General features: G+C 43.6%; 2 protein-coding genes across 3 annotated transcripts in view; one reads left to right on the top strand and one right to left on the bottom strand.

The window, feature by feature from the left end:
* MYRIP (myosin VIIA and Rab interacting protein) overlaps nt 1-19835 on the bottom strand; it is a 419729-nt gene that overhangs the window by 313641 nt on the left and 86253 nt on the right. The gene's annotated exons all lie outside the window — the stretch shown is intronic.
* LOC132250680 (protein NYNRIN-like) lies at nt 7864-11011 on the top strand (the record flags this gene model as incomplete). Its single annotated transcript, XM_059727636.1, is given in 3 exon segments — nt 7864-8239; nt 8242-9905; nt 9961-11011. Coding segments are annotated over 3 exon segments (3084 nt in total), but the record flags the coding sequence as incomplete, so codon positions are not given.

Genomic DNA, 19835 nt, shown 5'->3' with positions numbered 1-19835 from the left:
CCCCTCCACCCATAGGGAGCTTTCACCAGACCAGGCATAACCCTGCACCCAATATGTATGAATTGGAAGGGGGAGGGGAAGAACAAATGGGGCACTGCAGTCAGCTCCCAGGGAACCCAGCCATGTGGCTGCTGCCATCTGAGCAGAGCTGATGGTGCTAAAGAAGCAGTAGCGGCAGCAACAGCAATAGCCTGGGAAGATGAGCTTTCTCTTCTATTCACCCAGAGTACTTGCCCAAAGAACTGAGTCTTCAAGACAAAATGTAAAAACTGGACAGAACAAATGGATAGGGCAAGATGGGGTAACAAACACTACATTTACCCATATCCAAGAGGACTGAATTTCAGATGACCCCCCAATTACTAGATTCTATACCTGGAAAAACTATAAATTTGTTACAAATTTCCAGGTATAGAATCTAATTACTGGAGTGTCATCTTACATTTATCCCTCCACTGCAGCAGTGGGGAAGGCAGTGGCAGAGGAGTAGGAAGCGAGGAAGGGCAGCAGGGCATCAGGCAGTGGGGGAATCAAGCAGCCTGACCCTTGCCCCCTCCCTTGACCTCTGCTGCCTGTCTCCTCCACCACTTGCACACTTGCTGCCTGTATGCCCCAGCATCTGTCCCCCTCTGCAGTACCTGCCCCACCCCATCACCTCTGCCTTCCCCTTACCCTTCCACCACTGCTTAACCTCCGGCTCTGGCTCTGCCTTAGCTGAGAGCACAGAGCACATCCCCATCTCTGCTGTGCATCACCAGCAGCTCTAATTTGGGCCCCAGAGCCACAGCCTGGGCCGCAGTTGCTGTCACTGCTGCTGTAGGGGCTAGAGAAATCATGTGCTCCATGCCCCAAGCTGGGAGAGGGCAGAGTTGGAGGCAAAGGGTAAGTGGCAGGGGAAGTGCGGGTGCTGGGGGTGGGGAGCAGAGGCAGATTGGGGAGATGATAGAGGGAGGAGCAGATGGGGATGGGCAACAGTAGGAGCAGCAGTTGTCCATTCCCCCGCCCCCCAGCCTTGTACTCAAATCCAAGACAATGTTTTTTTTTCCGCTCATGGTAAAATGGGGAAAAATCCTCATCCTGGATATAAGTAAATACAGTACCTTTAACTGGATGCATGCAATTCTTAGCCAGTCTGAAGCAGCGACCGCAATTCTTAACATGCTTGGTTACTCTCAGGTGGGACTGGCCGAAGCATTACGACTGAGGTGCACTCTGAAAAACTCCAAAAAAAGTACTGGTGGTAAATTTATGTATTTTAACTAGAGCTTCTCCCTTTCATATGGGGTAGTAACATTGAAGGATGCCAAGCATTTTTGCTGTGAACAGTGAAGAACTGGGTTATTGAAGCTGATATAATTGAGGAATCTTGTGATAACAAATAAGATAGGTGGTCTAAAACTATATTATCTAAGGCTTTGAAACCAAGGACAAGAAATATGTGTTTTGTGAATTCTAAAGGATAGAGCATAAAAGGAAGAATTTTGAAAAGGATATTATCACAATGATAAGCCAGAAAGATTATTTTTGTAGCACTGCTTTGAGTAGGTATGGCAGATGCAAGGTTGCAGAAATTAATATTGCATAAAAGAAAATTATAAATGGCTGCCTGCAAACAGTTAAATCAGGATTCAATACTCCCTACGTACCTCTTCCCTACATTACGTCCCAATACTCCCTGTAAAGAAGTCGTCTTCAAAGCATTTCTTGCAACAGAAAATGGACTTTAAAAAAAAAATCTACGCTCTAGAATGTCATCTGGGCAACCGCAAACTTTGAAGTAGTGTTAGTGATTTTGCATAATTCAATAGCTGCTGCTCAAAGAATACATTCTATAAGAAACCAAAGCATCACATGATTTTATAACACCTAAACTTTAGGATATACTTTAGATAATCTGTTTCAATATGCAGATACTGTGTTTAATTGAGTTAGCTGCATTAACTTTTCTCTTGCTACTCAAGGTTTCCAGTGACTTGAATACCTGCATTAGGAAGAAATATTGCTTCAAATGACATTCCGGTTAGAATCGTTTAGTGTCTCATTCTCCACTTGACTGAAGTTCCCTCTTCCCCACACCCCCAATACACTACAGAGGGAAAAAAATGTTTTCCCACTCCACATTAAAGAAGATCCTTGCTTTCTTTAAAAAAAGAGGGATTTTTACATTACAGTAATATTTTATTTCTACATGCCATGAATTTTTTGTATCATTGTTAATGGAAAGAGATCTAATACCTATAACAGTTTGAGTTAATCTTCAGAATGCAAAATTCTAATTGCCCATATTTGATCATTAGTAAGTAATGCCATTATCCTCCTCCTTTATCATAGCAGGAGCATGTAGATTTTATCTGGACTAATATACTTTACTAACAGTTTTGTAACGCTATACTAAGTGTTGAAGCATCTGAAAGTTTGATCAAAACTTACCCATGAAAACAGACTGACACATCACAGAAAGTACACTTTACCTCCCTCTGCTTCTAAAAAATCAACTGATGTGAGCCTTAAGTGCCGTACAGACCATGTGAACTTGAAGCTAATTCATGAATTTAGACAGCAGCATTTTTCTGTGAACAACGTTGAACGGTCCTCATCCTGCTTTCAAAACATGGACTGACTAGTTCAAACTTAACACAACGTAGCCATATCATCACATTCTCATTTTCAAAGTGTTTAATATTTATATTCAGGCACACGCATACTGTTACAAAGAAAAATATTGCAAGTTTTAATCAATTAAATTATTTTTTTTCTTCTGCATTAGCAAATACAAGTTTTAAAAGTGAGTAGAACTTTTGAAAAGCTTAGCATATTATGATAGTAGAACACAGCTCATTCAAATCCTAATCAGATTGTATCAGTGTAAATTGGAATAAACCAATTTAGACCTATAGAATTACTAATATTTACACTGGCCCCTCCCTTCCTTCTCATGTCCTTATCATTGTAACACAGTATTTAGTAAAATCTGCAGATGCACTGGAATCTGACATAGCCATGCTGTGAGCGCTTAGCACAACAGTGCACCTTAGTGCCTGTGCCACCCCAGCCCCCATTTACTCGGGTGATAGTAGAGTAGATTGTCCTTTGAATTTCAGTCCCATTCTCCCTCACTCTACCTCAACCCCACGAAAAAAAACCACATTATGGTCAAAATGGATCACTGAAATTTTTCACCTGCATTATAATAGCTATACAAGCTTGTAAGAGAGAGGAAAATAGGGGTCTTGTAGAGCCAGTCAAATTGGGAATTTCTTTTTTTTTTTTTTTGTGAAATCACACATTTCAAACTTTGTTTCAGTTTTAATTGGAATGAAAAGACATATTTCTAAATTTTCTATGTAACAACATTTATTTAAAATGTCATTATGTTCCATTTTGATGTAAAGGAAACAATTTCAGTTTGAACATTTACATATTTTTATAATGCAACATATCAGATACAAATATTGAAAGAAATATTCCAATCTATGTAATAGAAAAGCTTTTTTTTTAATCAGAGTTTTGCCAAAAGCAGTGTATTCCCACAGAAGGCTTCAATTTTGATAAAAATGCACCCAACTGGACTTTCAAGATGTCAGTGAAAGGGGCCAAGAGTTTAATTTAGTCAGGTTTAGAGAAATAGATCATAAGTAAAAAGATAGCTCTATGAGCCAACTGCATAGATACTACCACTGTTTTTTTGTTTGTGGATGACATTATTGCAAGATAAGAGAATGGGAGCCACTACAGAAAGCTGAAGGGAGAGATGTGGAGGATCCTCCAAAGAACATACTAAAGAAATAACTACAAGGGATGAGAGAAGAATCAGGATAAGACACAGTCACAGAAGCCAAGGGACATCAACATTTTAAAAGGAACACAACTTGTGAGGTTTGATCTAGAAACTACTATGCAAAGCCCAAGCAAAAGTGAATGTTATGTGACGAATGCCCATCTGCAATGATAAGGAGGAGACAGTCTTAGATAAAGGAGGCTTGAAAACAAAAGCAGAATCAGAGTACGGGATCAAAGAGCTCATTAAAATACTAAAAATCACGCCCCTAGGTGGGGAAGAGGTATGCTTGTGGTGGCGAAGTGCCCCCACAGGCTAGTGAGGGAGAGAAGGGAGGACCCACAGACCCCAGACCCCGAGAGCAAGCCCCCAGAGGGGCACACGTACTGGCTGAAGAGCAGCGGGAAGAGGAGCCGCATCCGTGGCTGCAGCCGCGCGAACCGCCGTTACGCCGGTTCTGGCAACAGCTGTTCCCGGTGCGGCGAACAGCTGAGCCAATCCCAGAGGCCATAGCGGCTGTGGCGGGAAGGTTTAAAAACGCCGGCAGGACAGGGAGAGAGGGGGAGCCAGGAAGAGAGAGTACGGGCGGGCAGCCCGTGCTGCGGGCTCTCGCACAGAGCGGAGAGGACCCAGCCTGCGGGTCTCAAGCAGGCAGCTTATCTAAGAGCTGTATGCCTTTCGCGAACAGCAGAGTGAAAGGCGGTCAGAGAGTGCAAGCTGAGGCACTCTCTCAGTATCCTGAAGCGGCTGACGCTCAGGATACAGGGGAGCGCTCTGCTGCCGGTAGGAGAGGGGAGACAGCAGAGGCTCCAGGAGGGAGCTGGAACCAGGGGGAGCACCCACCAGCTCCTCCTGATTTGGAGTATTTTCTGTAAGAAGGGAGGAAGGAGGAATCACTCCCAGCAGGAGGGAGAACGACCGGGAACTGAGGACCCGGTCTGAGGCCGTCATACAGGGCCTGGAAACATCTGGAACGCATCACCCAGTGGTTGGCGTGTGGACGGGGTGTAGGGGAGGCGGAGCCCCGTGGACCACCGCGTCACTCAACCGTGAGTAACACCGTCTATCGGGAGGCCCCACCCAGGATAAAGATCTCCACTGTAGACCCCTCTAAAGGTGATTGATTACATCCAAGTCATGGCAGGCGAGTTGAGGGGAAGGGCAACACCCCGATAGGCCAGGCAGAGCTAGACACAGGTTCCACAATGCTAATGAAACATACATGTATGTTAATGAGATACATAGCTAAAACACAGGTATAGAGACATGCTCAGTAAAGAACTCCTTGCGTCACTCCTTTATAGCCAATTAGCAAACAAAGGATGCTTATGAAGGTCCAAACCCCTGTATAAAAGTGGCTTAGAATTGAAAATCTGGTGTGCTTGTTCTGTGAAATTATTCCGCTTGCACCTTTTTTTGCTAGCAATAAATCTTCTTTATACTTTCACCCCTGGTATCTTTATTGGCCTTTGCATACCAGGCACGAACCCAGACTTGAGCTGGGGCTCAACAGTTTTTGGCGACCCAGATGGGACTGCCTTAGATAAGCTTTGCCCAGACTAACTGATGACCAGCTGATTTGCTCTTCCTTATCAAATGTCAGGCGCGCCCCGGGATCTCTTTTCCCGGTGAGACTTTTGCTTCAGGAGGAGCTGGATCGCTGAGGCGGCAGTAGCCTAACGGTGAAACGCCACAGAGTGAAAGTATCAGTAACAGATACTTAACAGAACCTGGGTGAGAGGGTAGAAAGGGCATAAGGCCTACCGTCAGTACGCCTGCCTGGGATTATCTCTGTAAGTATTCTGTCTGGCCCGAGTCCAAGACCAGTGATTTTTCCCCCTGTGAGGACGAGGACTAAGAACACATCCCTGGATCCCAGGTAAGTCGGACGGTCAGAACCGGGAAGGCAGCCCTGAGATGGGTACTATTAACAGTAAGGTTAGGAAATGTACCCCCCTCTCTTGTGTATTGGGACATTGGGCAGAGTTTGGTGGGGATCCTATGACTAAGAAGAAAGCTAAATTCTTCTGTGAAACTGAGTGGCCACGCTATCAGCTAGATGATCAAGAACACTGGCCTCGGGAGGGAAGTGTTAATTATAATACCATCTTACAATTGATTTTGTTCTGCCAGCAGAATGGTAAATGGGAGGAATTGATGTATGTGCAAGCGTTTATGTCTCTTTGTAGAGATAGAAAGATTTTGGAGGAATGTGGATTGGGGGAGGGGGTTGGGATCTGTGAGATGGCTGTGGCTTGACCAACTGCAAATCCTGTCCTGGACTGTCCGGAGCCGGAGACTCCCCCCCAACTGCTGCCTTTACCTTATTCTCTTCCTCTTCCTCTTCCCCCTCCTCCTCCTGATTCATCTGATTCCTCGTTGGCATCTGCTCTTCCTGCTTCTTCCCCCACCCCCCCGAGGCAGAGGTTGAGAATACTCCCCGACCCAGGGATCTGGAACAGCGCCAACCATGGCCGTCAGGTGCTTGGCAATCTCCAGAATCCCCGACTTCTCCTGATATAACCCTGGGAGGTGGGTGGAGAGTACAGTTAGGAGCAGACTCCGGGGTTAAGGGAAAACATCACAGGGAATCTGATCCTGGCCGTGGGAAGGGAAATGGGGTATTTCCCCCAAGAGAACAAGTGGTACCCGGGCCTCTCGAAGATGACGGTGAGCCAACCTACCGTCGAACCTTTGTGCACGTTCCTTTCACTATATCAGATTTGTATAATTGGCGGAACAATAACCCCAGCTTGAGAGAGAATCCTGAAAAGGTACGAAACCTGTTTAAAACGATTTTCAAAACCCATAACCCAACCTGGGCAGATGTTCAGTCTCTTTTAGATATCCTGTTGACACCAGAGGAAAGGAGAATGGTAGTGAACAAAGCTTGTGAGTACGTGGAAAAGGAAATTACCACAGGGAACCTGCAAGGAAATAGAGACGATCATGTCCCCATCCAGGAGCCAGATTGGAAACCAGACCAAGATATGACCTCCATCCGTGCCTATCGAGAATATATCCTCCTAGGATTGAGAGATGCTATGAAAAAACCTCAGAATCTCAGTAAGGTGTATGAGGTTCGACAGGAGACTAATGAGACCCCGAGTGCTTTTTTGGAAAGAATTTACACTACTTTCAGGCAATACACTCGTGAGGACCCGGAGGATGCATCGAATGCTCGCATGGTAAATATGATCTTTATAGGTCAGAGTGCACCAGACATTAAAAAGAAATTGCAGAAGACAGACGGAGCAACAGGTATGCCTATTTCCCAACTAGTAGACATTGCTTACTAAGTATTTACTAACCGAGAAAGTGTTCAGGAAAAGCAACAGGACAAGAAAGAGGAGAGAAAGATGAAAATGCAGGCAGCCCTAGTGGCAACTGCAATCACGGGAAAACCTAGAGATGAGGGATCCCGGAGACAGCCTCAGAGACGGGGTCCATTAGAGAAAGATCAGTGTGCCTATTGCAAACAAAAAGGACATTGGAAGCGGGAATGCCCTTATCGGAAAGTTGGGGAAGGTGAAAAGAAAAAAGAGGAGAGCAGTGGATTGTTCGCTTTTGGAAGGGATTCAGATTGAAGGGGACCGGAGGCCCGGGAGGGAAAGATAACCCAGATCCCAGTGTCCCCTGATGAGCCTCTGGTTAAAATGCAAGTAGGGGACAGAGATGAATTGGTAGATTTTCTCATCGATACAGGTGCTGCCCATTCTGTCTTAACTCAAAAACTGAAACCTTTAAGTAAAAAGACTGTGCCGGTGGTAGGGGTTACAGGGAAGGCAGTAACACGACCCTTCCTACAGCCAATGACCTGTAATCTTGGGCAGGCCGAAGTTACCCATCAATTCTTGTACATGCCAGACTGCCCCGTTCCCCTTTTAGGGAGAGACCTCCTCTGTAAACTGCAAGCTACGTTGTCATTCCAGGATGGGCAAATGTTTTAAACAGTGCCTCCTGAAAAGGGGTGGCATTTGCAGGCTTGCCTTCTCAGCCTTCTCCAAGAGAAGGATATTCCTCAAACCCTGCTCGATGCTGTTGTTCCATGGGTATGGGCAGGTCACTGACCCGGAAAGGCTAAAAATGCTGACCCTGTGAAGATTCAACTTTTGCCAGGGGCCCAGCCTCCATGTGTGAAACAATATCCAATGCGGATGGAAGCCAGGAAAGGACTGAAACCGTTAGTTGAACGGTTGCTGGAGTATGGCCTTCTCCGTGAATGTACATCAGCTTTTAACACACCCATCTTGCCTGTGAAGAAGCCTAAGAGTAATGAATATCGTTTCGTCCAAGACTTGAGAGCTGTAAATAAAGTGGTTGTGAGTATATACCCGGTAGTGCCTAATCCGTACACCTTGCTATCTGCTTTGAACCCAGATCATAACTGGTTTACGGTTATTGATTTAAAAGATGCTTTCTTCTATATACCGGTAGAGAGGGGATCTCAGGAAATATTTGCATTGAATGGGAAGACCCAGATACTAGCATTAAGACTCAGTTTTGCTGGACTGTCTTACCCCAAGGGTTTAAAAACAGCCCAACCCTATTCGGCACTGCATTAAGCAAGGATTTACGTAGGCTAAAACTGCCACTGTCCTGTGCTCTTTTGCAATATGTGGATGACTTGCTTTTAACAGCCACCACTGAAGCAAGCTGCCTGGAAGGAACAATTTGCCTCCTTAATTTTCTGGGTCAGGAAGGATACCGGGTGTCCAGAAGTAAAATGCAGCCCATGTCCCAGAAGGTAACATACTTGGGATTTGAATTACAGCCTGGTCAGAGAGCCCTCTTGCCTGAAAGAAAAGAAGCTATATGCCGGCTAGCACCCCCAATAACAAAGAAACAACTACGAGGATTCTTAGGTACAGTAGGTTTTTGCAGGATTTGGATTCCAAATTTTGGGGTTATTGCAAAACCTCTGTATGGAGCTACACAAGGTGATGAAAAGGTGCTCGAATGGACTGAAGAGCATGAGCAAGCATTCTGCCAGTTAAAGCAGGCTCTCATTGAAGCACCCGCCTTAGGACTACCGGACATGAGTAAGCCTTTTTCCCTTTTTGTGCATGACCGAGGTGGGGTAGCCGTGGGAGTCTTAACACAGAAATTGGGTAGCTGGCAATGACCAGTGGCATATCTTTCTAAAAAATTAGACTTTGTGTCATCCGGATGGCCTGCTTGTCTCCGGGCTGTTGCTGTCACCTGTCTGCTAATACAAGAAGCTGAAAAGTTAACCCTAGGCCATGAAATGACTGTATATGTGCCTCACGCAGTGCTTACAGTCCTGGAGCAGAAAGGAGGGAACTGGTTAACCCGGGGACGAATGGCTCGATATCAGGCCATCCTCCTAGATAAGCCTGAAATAAAATTGGCCATTTCTCGCACTGTAAATCCAGCAACACTGTTGCCATCTATGGGTGACACACCAGATCTTGTGCATGATTGCCTGCAAACATTGGAAGCTGTTTATTCTTCAAGACCAAATTTGAGAGACAGACCTCTTGAAAAAGCTGACCTGGAGTTCTACACTGATGGCAGCTCGAGTATGGAGAATGGAATTCGAAAATCCGGATACGCTATTGTGACTACACAGAATGTGATAGAAGCAGGACCTTTAAACCCATCTGTTTCAGCTCAAAAGGCTGAACTCATTGCTATGACTCGGGCTTTGCAATTGGCGGCCAACAAAACTGTCAATATTTATACTGACTCTAAATATGTTTTCCTTGTTTTACATGCTCACGGAGCGCTATGGAAAGAGCGAGGTCTACTTGATGCTAAAGGAGCAGGCATTAAGCATAGCGAGCAAATAAAAGCTCTCCTCAAGGCAGTCTGGGAACCAAAGGAGGTAGCGGTAATGCACTGTAAAGCACATCAGAGAGGGAAAGACCCCTCCACAAAAGGTAATCGATTTGCTGACGCTACAGCAAAGAGAGCAGCTAAAAGACCTCAGACAGACTTGCTGCCTGAAGTAAGTAATCTGTTACCTCTCCTCCCAGACTTATACCAGCCTGTGACACCACAGTATGGGGAAAGAGACAAACAATTGGTAAGAGTTTCAAGCAAAGAAGGGGGAGCACGGGTGGCTAGTAGCAAAGGATGGCTGCATTATCATCCCAGCTGCCTGGGTTCATGTGGTAGTGAAGAGCGCTCATCATGGCACCCACTACGGACCGAGGGCCCTGGTAAGGTGGATCAGTCACTATGTAACTGGAGTGGGATTAAGAGAGGCTGCCAAGAAGGTATCAGAGACATGTAAGGTCTGCCAGAAAAATAACCCAAAAGGAGGGAGAAAAGAAACTTCAGGACATCAGAGAATAGGCAATGGGCCAGGAAAAGAATGGCAGGTGGATTTTACTGAGTTGCCCCGGCGACAAGGGATGAGATATCTCCTTGTCTTTGTGGACACTTTCTCTAATTGGGTTGAATGCTTCCCATGTCGGACTGCCCAAGCCCGAGAGGTGGTCAAGGCACTCCTACTAGAAATCATACCTCGCTTCAGACTTCCAAAAGGAATAGGGTCAGACAATGGCCCACATTTCATTGCACAAATTACTCAGAAGGTTTCTGAGTTCCTGGGAATCAGCTGGCATTTACACACCCCTTGGAGACCCCAGTCCAGTGGAAAGGTGGAACGTATGAATCAGACCTTAAAAAGACACCTTGCAAAAATTTGCCAAGAAGCTCGACTCAAATGGCCAGAGGCCCTACCCTTGGCCCTGTTACGAGTAAGGGTCGCACCACATTCTAAATTGGGATTAAGTCCATTTGAGATAATGTATTGTAAGCCTTACCCTCTGGGTCTGCCCATGGGTACTGAACAACAGTTACATGTTTTAGGGGAGGGAATGATTAGAGAATATGTATGGTCTTTGGTTTCTGTTTTGTCTTCCATCCATCAGCAGGTACGGGACGTGCTGCAGACACAGGACACGTCTCCTGCCCCGGAAAATCAATTATTACCTGGGAGTTACGCCCTTGTGAAAGATTGGAACGAGGAACCACTTCGAGCCACATGGAAGGGCCCATATAGGGTACTTTTAACAACCCCGATGGCAGCAAAGCTCGAAGGAATCAAGACTTGGATACATTCCAGTCGCCTAAAGCCGGTGGCTGGACCGGAACAAGAAGGAACCCCTGCAGACTCCAGGACCGGAGGCAGAGAACAGTGGAAGGTGGAGCCAATAAGAGACTTAAAATTCCTATTCAAAAGAAAGGAACTTTAAATAATTTGTCAATCTTTGATCAAGTTTTACAAGCCTTATTATGAAATTGTTCAAGGTTTTATTGTGGGGCGCCCTGATCTGTCCACTCCTACTCATAGGAGGGGAAAACGTTTTACAACAAAAATTTGACCCTCAGGAAAATGTCTGGATTTATCTGGCCCGGGAAATTTTAAATAGAACGGACTTCTGTTTAGCGGGAGGGATCAATGCTCACCTGGTTTTTACCTCATGCTTAATCGCAGTACCAACCCCTTTGAAAATTTTACGAAATTATACTATGCTGAAAGATGGAGATAAGGAAAGTACATATCAGGATATATATAAGTGGGGGACTGTTGTAAAAGAGAAAAGCAGAGACATGTTTTCTGTACGGGTTCAGGCAACAGCTAATGCTTCTGAATGTTTCCTAATAGTTAATTGTACTAATGATTGCTTTAAATTGAACCAAGGTAGAAAAATCCTCTGTAATAAGACCAGTCAAATATCCTATGTATACACACATACCATCCTTCCTCGAGGATGGTTTCTGGCCTGCGGGAGAATGATATATTCATACCTTCCAGCGAATGCTACTGGGGGACCATGCACCATTGCCCGTGTAACTGCAGCTCTTCCAAGGAAATCTGACCTAATGCACACTGAACAAACCCCTCTTGGTGGGAGGTTTAAACGAGCATACACTACTGTCACTGCTAAATGTGACGAGAATGATTCCCCTGGACTATTATCTAAGGCAGAATACATAGCATTAGCTGTATCTATGGTGGGGGTTCCGGGTCTTGCTGTAAGTAATAGCAGAAATCTTAATGCAGTGGCCTGTGTTTTAGCAAAAGGACTAAATGCTACATCCCGAGCGCTCTCAGCCCTGAATGCTGAACAAAAACAATTAAGGGACGCTGTCTTAGAGAATAGAGCCGCTATTGATTATCTCTTGTTACGACACAATCTTGGGTGTGAAACTTTAAAAGGAATGTGCTGCTTCAACCTCACTGATAATTCTGTGCTAATTGAAGACAAAATTGGTGCCTTACTACGACTGGCACAGACGTTGAAAGAATCATCTGGCCTAGACTTTTCCTGGTTAACTTCCTGGCCTCCTAATTTTGGATGGTTGAAACAGTTATTTAGTATGGTTGTTTTATTTTGTATTATAGGGATTATGGTCTGTTGCTGTATCCAATGTTTACCTGTTATTTTATCTATCTTCAGGCCTAAGGTGAATCAAATGATTTTGCAAACAAAGAAAGCTGAGGATACTAGATTTGTGTTAAATCAAATTGAATGGAGCAATTATAATAAAAATAATTAAAAATGCTCCAGAGAGGAGAATGTGAGGTTTGACCTAGAAACTACTATGCAAAGCCAAAGCAAAAGTGAATGTTATGTGACGAATGCCCATCTGCAACGATAAGGAGGAGACAGTCTTAGATAAAGGAGGCTTGAAAACAAAAGCAGAATCAGAGTACTGGGTCAAAGAGCTCATTAAAATACTAAAAATCATGCCCCTAGGTGGGGAAGAGGTATGCTAATGAAACATACATGTATGTTAATGAGATACATAGCTAAAACACAGGTATAGAGACATGCTCAGTAAAGAACTCCTTGCGTCACTCCTTTATAGCCAATTAGCAAACAAAGGATGCTTATGAAGATCCAAACCCCTGTATAAAAGTGGCTTAGAATTGAAAATCTGGTGTGCTTGTTCTGTGAAATTATTCCGCTTGCACCTTTTATTGCTAGCAATAAATCTTCTTTATACTTTCACCCCTGGTATCTTTATTGGCCTTTGCATACCGGGCACGAACCCAGACTTGAGCTGGGGCTCAACAAACTGACCAGGATGATGACCACTGAAAGATATATGAGGTGGCTTAAATAATTAGGTCTGATAATAAAGGTAATATAGTGACCTCTGTAGTTCTGCTATAAATTCACTCCAATCTATTACCAGTACACAGAACATTTTTATAATCAACGTGTGCAACTGAATTATTGAAGTTGTTTAGGGACTAAGGATGCAGGAGGTTTTCATAGCTGGACAGGGAGACCTGAGCCTTTTTCATCCAACAGGTGTGGGAATCAGTTAGAGGCTATGGACTAAACACATTAGTTGGCTTGTATCTGCATCAACAGTTGAAATAGTTAATAGTATTAACAACACCTAGTCACTCTAAGTCTAAGCATTAACAGTTCCCTAAAATGAATGGAAGCAGGTCATTGCTCAAAGTTATTGTTTCAGAGTGGATATAGTATTATTAATTATTTGTATTATCATATAACCTAGAAGCCCTAGTGACAGATCAGGACCATATTGGAGAAAGGTACCCAGTGAAATTATTCTTCTGAATACTAATAGGGAATGTACATAATTTTTACATGTCATCAGGAATTTTCCTGTTTAAAATGTTTGTTATTCAGTCAGGGATTACATGTGATTTATGTGACCTACTACAGAACTTAAGTACTAAATAATCAAAGTGACTATTTAAGAACAGTAAGACCATTTCTCCTGCCCACCAAGTATAGGATAGGAGACAGCAGATGAATGCAGACAGAAAAATAGCATTATTAACAGTTTACATATTTTCAAGGATCTATTTGTAACTCTAAAAACTAACCTAATCATTGATTTTCTTTTGGTGGAGTTGTGCGGTTAAGTAAAGAGACTATTAGAGATGCCCACAAGAACCCATTACTATCAAAAAATAAATGATTAAAGGGAAAGAATAGGGAATATTTGTGGCCTGCATAGAAAATAAGTAACTTGTTCTTACAGAAGTATTGAACCTGTTTTTTCCTAACAAGTAATTTTTGTCTGTAAGTAATTTACATTTTCAGAACAAGACAACTTTGCAGCCCCTATTACTGAAGTGGCCATACTCAAAGAAGTTATATGCAAATCCTTTCTAAACATATTGTGTTCTAATATAATATATTTTGTATCTTATTCAAAAATATTTTACTGTTGAAAGATGTGCAATTAAAAAAAAATCTTCTACCTAAAACAAGTTTAGTGAGTGTGTGCACATCATGTAAAAAAGCTGCTTTGGAGACACCTCAAGAATTTCAGTTCAATTCTCAGATGTAGACATGGACTTACTAAGCCACTCTGACAGTTGGGTCTAAACTGCTGTCTGACCACCAGCTGGCAAAAAACAAAGGTCTCCTTTAGGGGAAAGAGAATAATTAAGTTTTCAGATGCCATTCAATCTATGCCCTCTGAGAAAGGGACATTTGTCCATGGAGAATTGGACTGAACCCAACTGATATCAAGATCAGCCACTAAGCAGCTATCAGAGGGTAACTACTATGTCACTGATACCAGCATCTGGAATTGAAACAGTGACCTGAAGGCGAAAAGTTATGCATCTCATTGCTCATGCACTAAACCATAAAGTCTTTTAAATGCATAAATCCAAACACAACAAAAAGGATTAACAAAAGTTATTTGGAAAAATTGGCAAGATGTACACAAAAACAGGGAGGTCTTCATTGTCAATGTAATGAGAACTATTTATTTGTTGAATTCAGATATGATGCGTTACCTTTAAATTATTTTCTACCATTGCCACAGCAATTCTTCTAACATGTGATGCTCTCACCTCAAGGTAATACAGATTATATCTACTTCTTGTTTTCTTTAGCTTGAAAGGCTACAGAGCAAATGTGCTTCACATATTTTATAATTATCACAAGCTACAACACTGCCCAATTAAAATGAAATTTCTGACTGCCATACAGCTTTATCACTGATAATTTAATTCTTTGTTCCTAGTTTAATTAAAAAGTGACAAATTTATAAATTGTTCTAAAATTTTATACTTGGTAATTGTTTTAATGAAGACAATGCCATGTAATCATATTATGTTTTATATAATTAAACTTCCAAACTAAATATAGAATGTGGCATCAATATTTTAACTGCCCTCAGAGAACCTGAGCAGGGAGCGGGGCCCGGGGGAAATCAGCCCATTTGGGGCCCCACCCCCACTCTGATCCCAGATCTGAAGAAGCTGCTGCTGCTGCCATCAGCAGTGGCAGTGGTGGCAGGGGGGTAGCAAGCGGCTGGACACGGAGCCACCACTCCGCCCAGCTCTGTGCCACTGCTCCGCGGCGCCCTGCAAAGTACAGGGCCTGGGGTGTCCCAATTTGCCCTGGAATTTGGTGGTAGAGTGAGCAGGGGGCGGGGCTTGCCACCGAAATCTGAGATATGGAGCCCCACTGGGAGGAGCTGCAAGAGTCCACAAAGTTCCCAGACACTGTTTGCTCCACCACTGGAGGTGGGTCTGGATGTAGCCTCAAGAATCTCCCCTACTGTGAGGGTGGGAGGGGAGTGGAGAATGCAGTTTGGGAGCCACTTTATAGGGGTAGTATCACCTCTCATCTTTTTTGTGACATGAAAGGGTAGGGTAGGGTGTGTTACAAGATATGGAAATGTTCTTGTTTTTTGTACACTTAAATGACCTGCACTTAAAATGAGGCAATTTGAGCCTTCGTGCACTGTTTATTGAGTAAAGAGAAAATTAGGAACAATTTTTATCAAGTGTATCTCATAGTCTGATCAATGTCTTTGAAGTACAACTGTCTGAGTGTGTTATGAGGTACAAGTAAAAGCACTTGAAAAAGTTGGTGAGGATCAGCGTTCCCTCCATGGCCGTGCACACCATGCAGCTTATAGTCGTACTCATGCCATGTTACCAGACATGCTTGCATGGCCACACAGCTCAGAGGGAACACTGGTGGGGATTGTTTTTGGAATTTTTCCCAGTTCAAATCATAACATTTCAGCAGTAAATAACCTCCTTTTAGGAAATACATGAAAATGCACTGAGAAAATAAGGTGTTAGTAAGGTGAAGCAAAGGATACAATTAACCTTTAAGGTTCAAAATAATCATTGCAAAACTCCTACTTGTTTTACAATACACTATTTGCTATCTGCAAGGGATACATAATGGATTTTTAGGCACAGCTCTTAAATTACAAGTCATATGGGACTTGTTGCTACATCTAGCATTTGTAGCTATATTTTTCAAGCTATTCAGAACAGCAGGCAGAACCATTCTGGTGGATAGCATCAATCCAAAATTTGCTGGGCTCCACTTAATCTTTCCTAAACAAGCACTTTCTCTGATTCCAGGGTCACACAGATGAATGACATGTCCTCTAGTAAGTGGACTACCTGCTGAGGTGCAAATGCAATTATATGTAATGTCTGTCCCTTACTAAGGCTAGGAACAGACATTACACATAAACTGGTTTAAGTGATCAGAAACTGGATTAAACCTGTAACGGAACATAAATTCAGTGCACATAAATCAGTTTCAAAATGGCTGAAACTGGTTTAAGATGCACCTAGTTGAATGTAGTATTAGCCTTAACTGATTTGGGTGGAACTAGTTTATGCAACGTCTGTCCCAGACCTCTTCTCGGTTTAAGTTAAACCAGAGTCCGCCAGCATCCCAGATGCTTTGCAGCCCTGGGTAGGGCTGTCTGCTCCAGAGAACAGGCCGGCCACGCCCCTCTCCTTCCTAGCCAGAGTACCAGAGGAGACTGCCTGGCTTCCCTCACAGCTCAAGCAGGGATTTCCCCCTCCCATCTCCACAGCACAGACCCCAGCCCCATGGATGCTAGGCATGTGGTATGCTAGCTAACGCAGAGAGAGAGGGTGTGCGTGCGTGTGCGTGCATGTGCACAGACACATGTGTGTGCGCACAATTTCACTGGGACAGGCAAATGGAAAAATATCAACTTAGGGCTTTTTGGAGCTAATCAACAAGTCAGCTAGTAATGTCCCTTTGTTCCTTCCTTGGAAAAAGCTGTTTAAGAAGAACTTGAACTAATGAGAGAGGCTTTTGTCTTATTGATGGGCTGATTAACACTGTGGTTTTATCTGCTGGTTTGCAGCCCTGTCAGGTTTGTAGACAGCATGAAGAAGCAGGGAGAGGGAGATTACAAAGCTTGGTATCATCAACAGATGCAAGCACTGCACACCCCTCTTTGCCTCAGAGTGCTTGCCTAGGGCTGAGGTCTGGCAACACTCCCACCCCTTAAGCAGCGAGTAACCCAAAAAAACCCAAACAAGCCAAAAAACAGCTTGTTGTGCTGGATGCTGAGAAGGGCCTTTCTACAGCAGGTTTGCGCTCCTCATAGCCCAGCAGTTTCCCATTATGGTGTTTCTCCTCAGCACCTCCCTCTAGTTCTGCTTGGTGGGGTTTTTGACTCCCAGTGACCCACTCCCACATTAGCCTTCACACAGCTGCAGCCCCTTAGTCAGGCTGGCTGCTTCCTCTTAAAGGAACAGGCCACCCTGCTACGTGGAGAAATGGGACATTTTCATGTAAATATTTTTATACAGTTTCCTACCCTTTTCCTAAACCTTCTCTATAATTTTAGGATATTTCTCTATTCCCCTTCAAGCTGCAAGAAGCAAAAGGAGCCTTTAGCATGTAGTGGCAGGAAAACACTGAAACAGGGCTCCAAAAGAGATTGTGTTCTACACCTTAAAGCACAACCTAATATAGTTCATCATTGTCCTTAAGAATTATGACCATGTAGTTAAAAAAAAATGTATGCACTTCTCCACTGAGTTCAGTGGGTAGCAATTTTATAAAGCACTAACTGAGTAGACCAATGTTTCTCATCAAGTGTAGTGAGTAACAAATCTCTGCAATTAAAAACAGAGATTCCTGGCTCTATTGCAAAAAATGACATGGTTTTTGGAAGATGTTGTCCAATAACTGTCACATTAATAGGGAGTTGTAACCTACTCCAAATTATGCTGGAAATTCCAGCTCAGTGAAATTTTCATTACCACTGGTATCTCAGTACAAGGAAGTACTTTCTTTTACTTCTATAGCATAAAACAATTTTATCTGCATCAATTTGGGAAAAAAGATATATGAAACAATGTGGTATACTTCACTTTTATAAACATACTAAATAATACCAAGACATTGTACAAAATGAGCTAGTTACATTAATCAGACATCAGAATATTAATGACTTTCATGTAGTACAGTTAAAAAAATGATGCTTGTGAGCCTTGAAACAGATGGAAACCAGTTGTGAATTTGCCAAGCACATTCTAATAACTTGCTCTTCAAAAGCAACAACAATAATTTTCTACATGCACTAAAGAAATATTTGTCCTATTTCTTTAGTTGCACTTTGTCACTGCAATATTCAACCATGGTACAAGGATATTCTTTCAGAGATAATATATCATGTTGTTTGTTTGTTTGTTTTTTGTAATATTCATACTTATGTTTGCTGAAAAAATAGAAACAAACATATTAAAAATATGTATTCATCCCATATGTTATTTATTGAACTATTTAGTCTGTATTCTAGTCTCCATTGAGTTTTACCCTTTAACCTATGTAAGCCGAAAATATTTATTTAAGATGTAATTACTTTGGAACTGGCTATTACGGGACATAAGCACAAAAGTATATCCTGGTAGTGTAGAGAGTCAAATATTCCTTGTATTATTCAGGTGGTTTAATTGAATACAAGAATCCGAATCTTAACCGCAGCTGAAAACCATTGCTGCAAGTTAGGGTGTAAGATGGAAATGAAAAGGTGGCTTTTAAGTAAACTAAATTTCCTTGATCCTGGGACTCAATCAACTAGTCACTGCGCTGCTTTAATTACATCAACTCCCAATACCCGTAATGGGCCATTACAGTAATTTGGGACTGGGAATCCTAGACACAGGAAAACAATGCAGGTATAGGAGCTGCTACAAGCCATTCTCCAATCCCTTCTGAACTGGGGAGACAATTCAATGGCCTGCAAAAAGTGGTCATGTAGGTATTACTGCACAAACTAGAAAGCACAAAGTTAATTTAACAAGGCCAGGACCTGGGCCAACAGGTGAAATCCAGCTCAAAGTACATATGTGAGTAGTCTTATTGGAGATTTCAGGATTATACAGTGAAATCACTGTAGAAGCAAAGCACCACTGCTTGGGTAGTGCTTTTATCAGGGTCTGCAAGCTTGAGGAGGCCAAATTCACTTACCTTTCCCATGATATTGAAGGCAGATCTTACCCATGAAGTAGCAGGAATACACAGGAGCTTCTGACAGAGACTTCAGGTAAGTGAATGAGGAGGAGGGCTACTATAGAGGTGGTGACACTGAGCGCAGCCAGGGTTCCTACCCTGCTACTGCCTCCAGCCTGGAGCTCCCTTGAGGCCTCTACCCAAACAGGAACCCTTGGATGAGTCAGCAGTGCCCTAGCCCCCTGTCTGCGGGGGCTGCCTGGCAGGACCTCTGAGGCCTGGGGGTAGCGTGGGGGCCACGGGTTCCCTTGCCTGTCCCACATGTGCCCAGATTGAGGCACTGGAGGGGCAGGTGAAGGAACTCCAGGCAAAGGTGAGCAGGCAGCAGGGGATCAGGAAAACTGAAGAAGAGATTGATGGTTACTTTCATTCTCTGAAGGACAAAACGCCTGTCAGAGAATCTCCAAGGGAATGCCCTGAAACAGATGCTGGTGAGTGGAGGACAGTCACCTTAGGGGCCAGACCTCTCGCTGCAGAGACATCCCCCCTGGTGCAGTTGGGGAACAAATATGAGGCCCTGGCTGCACTGGAAGAGTGTGCAGTGAAGGAAAGTGCACTGGAGGCGTCTGCCACCATCAATGAGTGAGCTGAGGGCTGGCCACGTAAGCAGAAGAGATGCCGTGTCATCGTTGTGGGCAACTCCTTGCTGAGAGGAACAGAGGGACCCATCCGTCATCCAGATCCCAGAGCGTGCGAGGTCTGCTGCCTGCCCGAAGCCAGGATCAGGGACGTCACAGCGAGAATTCCTGACCTCATCCGGCACTCTG

This window comes from Alligator mississippiensis, chromosome 5, assembly GCF_030867095.1.
Source record: "Alligator mississippiensis isolate rAllMis1 chromosome 5, rAllMis1, whole genome shotgun sequence".
Classification (NCBI taxonomy): domain Eukaryota; kingdom Metazoa; phylum Chordata; order Crocodylia; family Alligatoridae; genus Alligator; species Alligator mississippiensis.
This window is presented reverse-complemented; position numbering and strand designations above follow the sequence as displayed.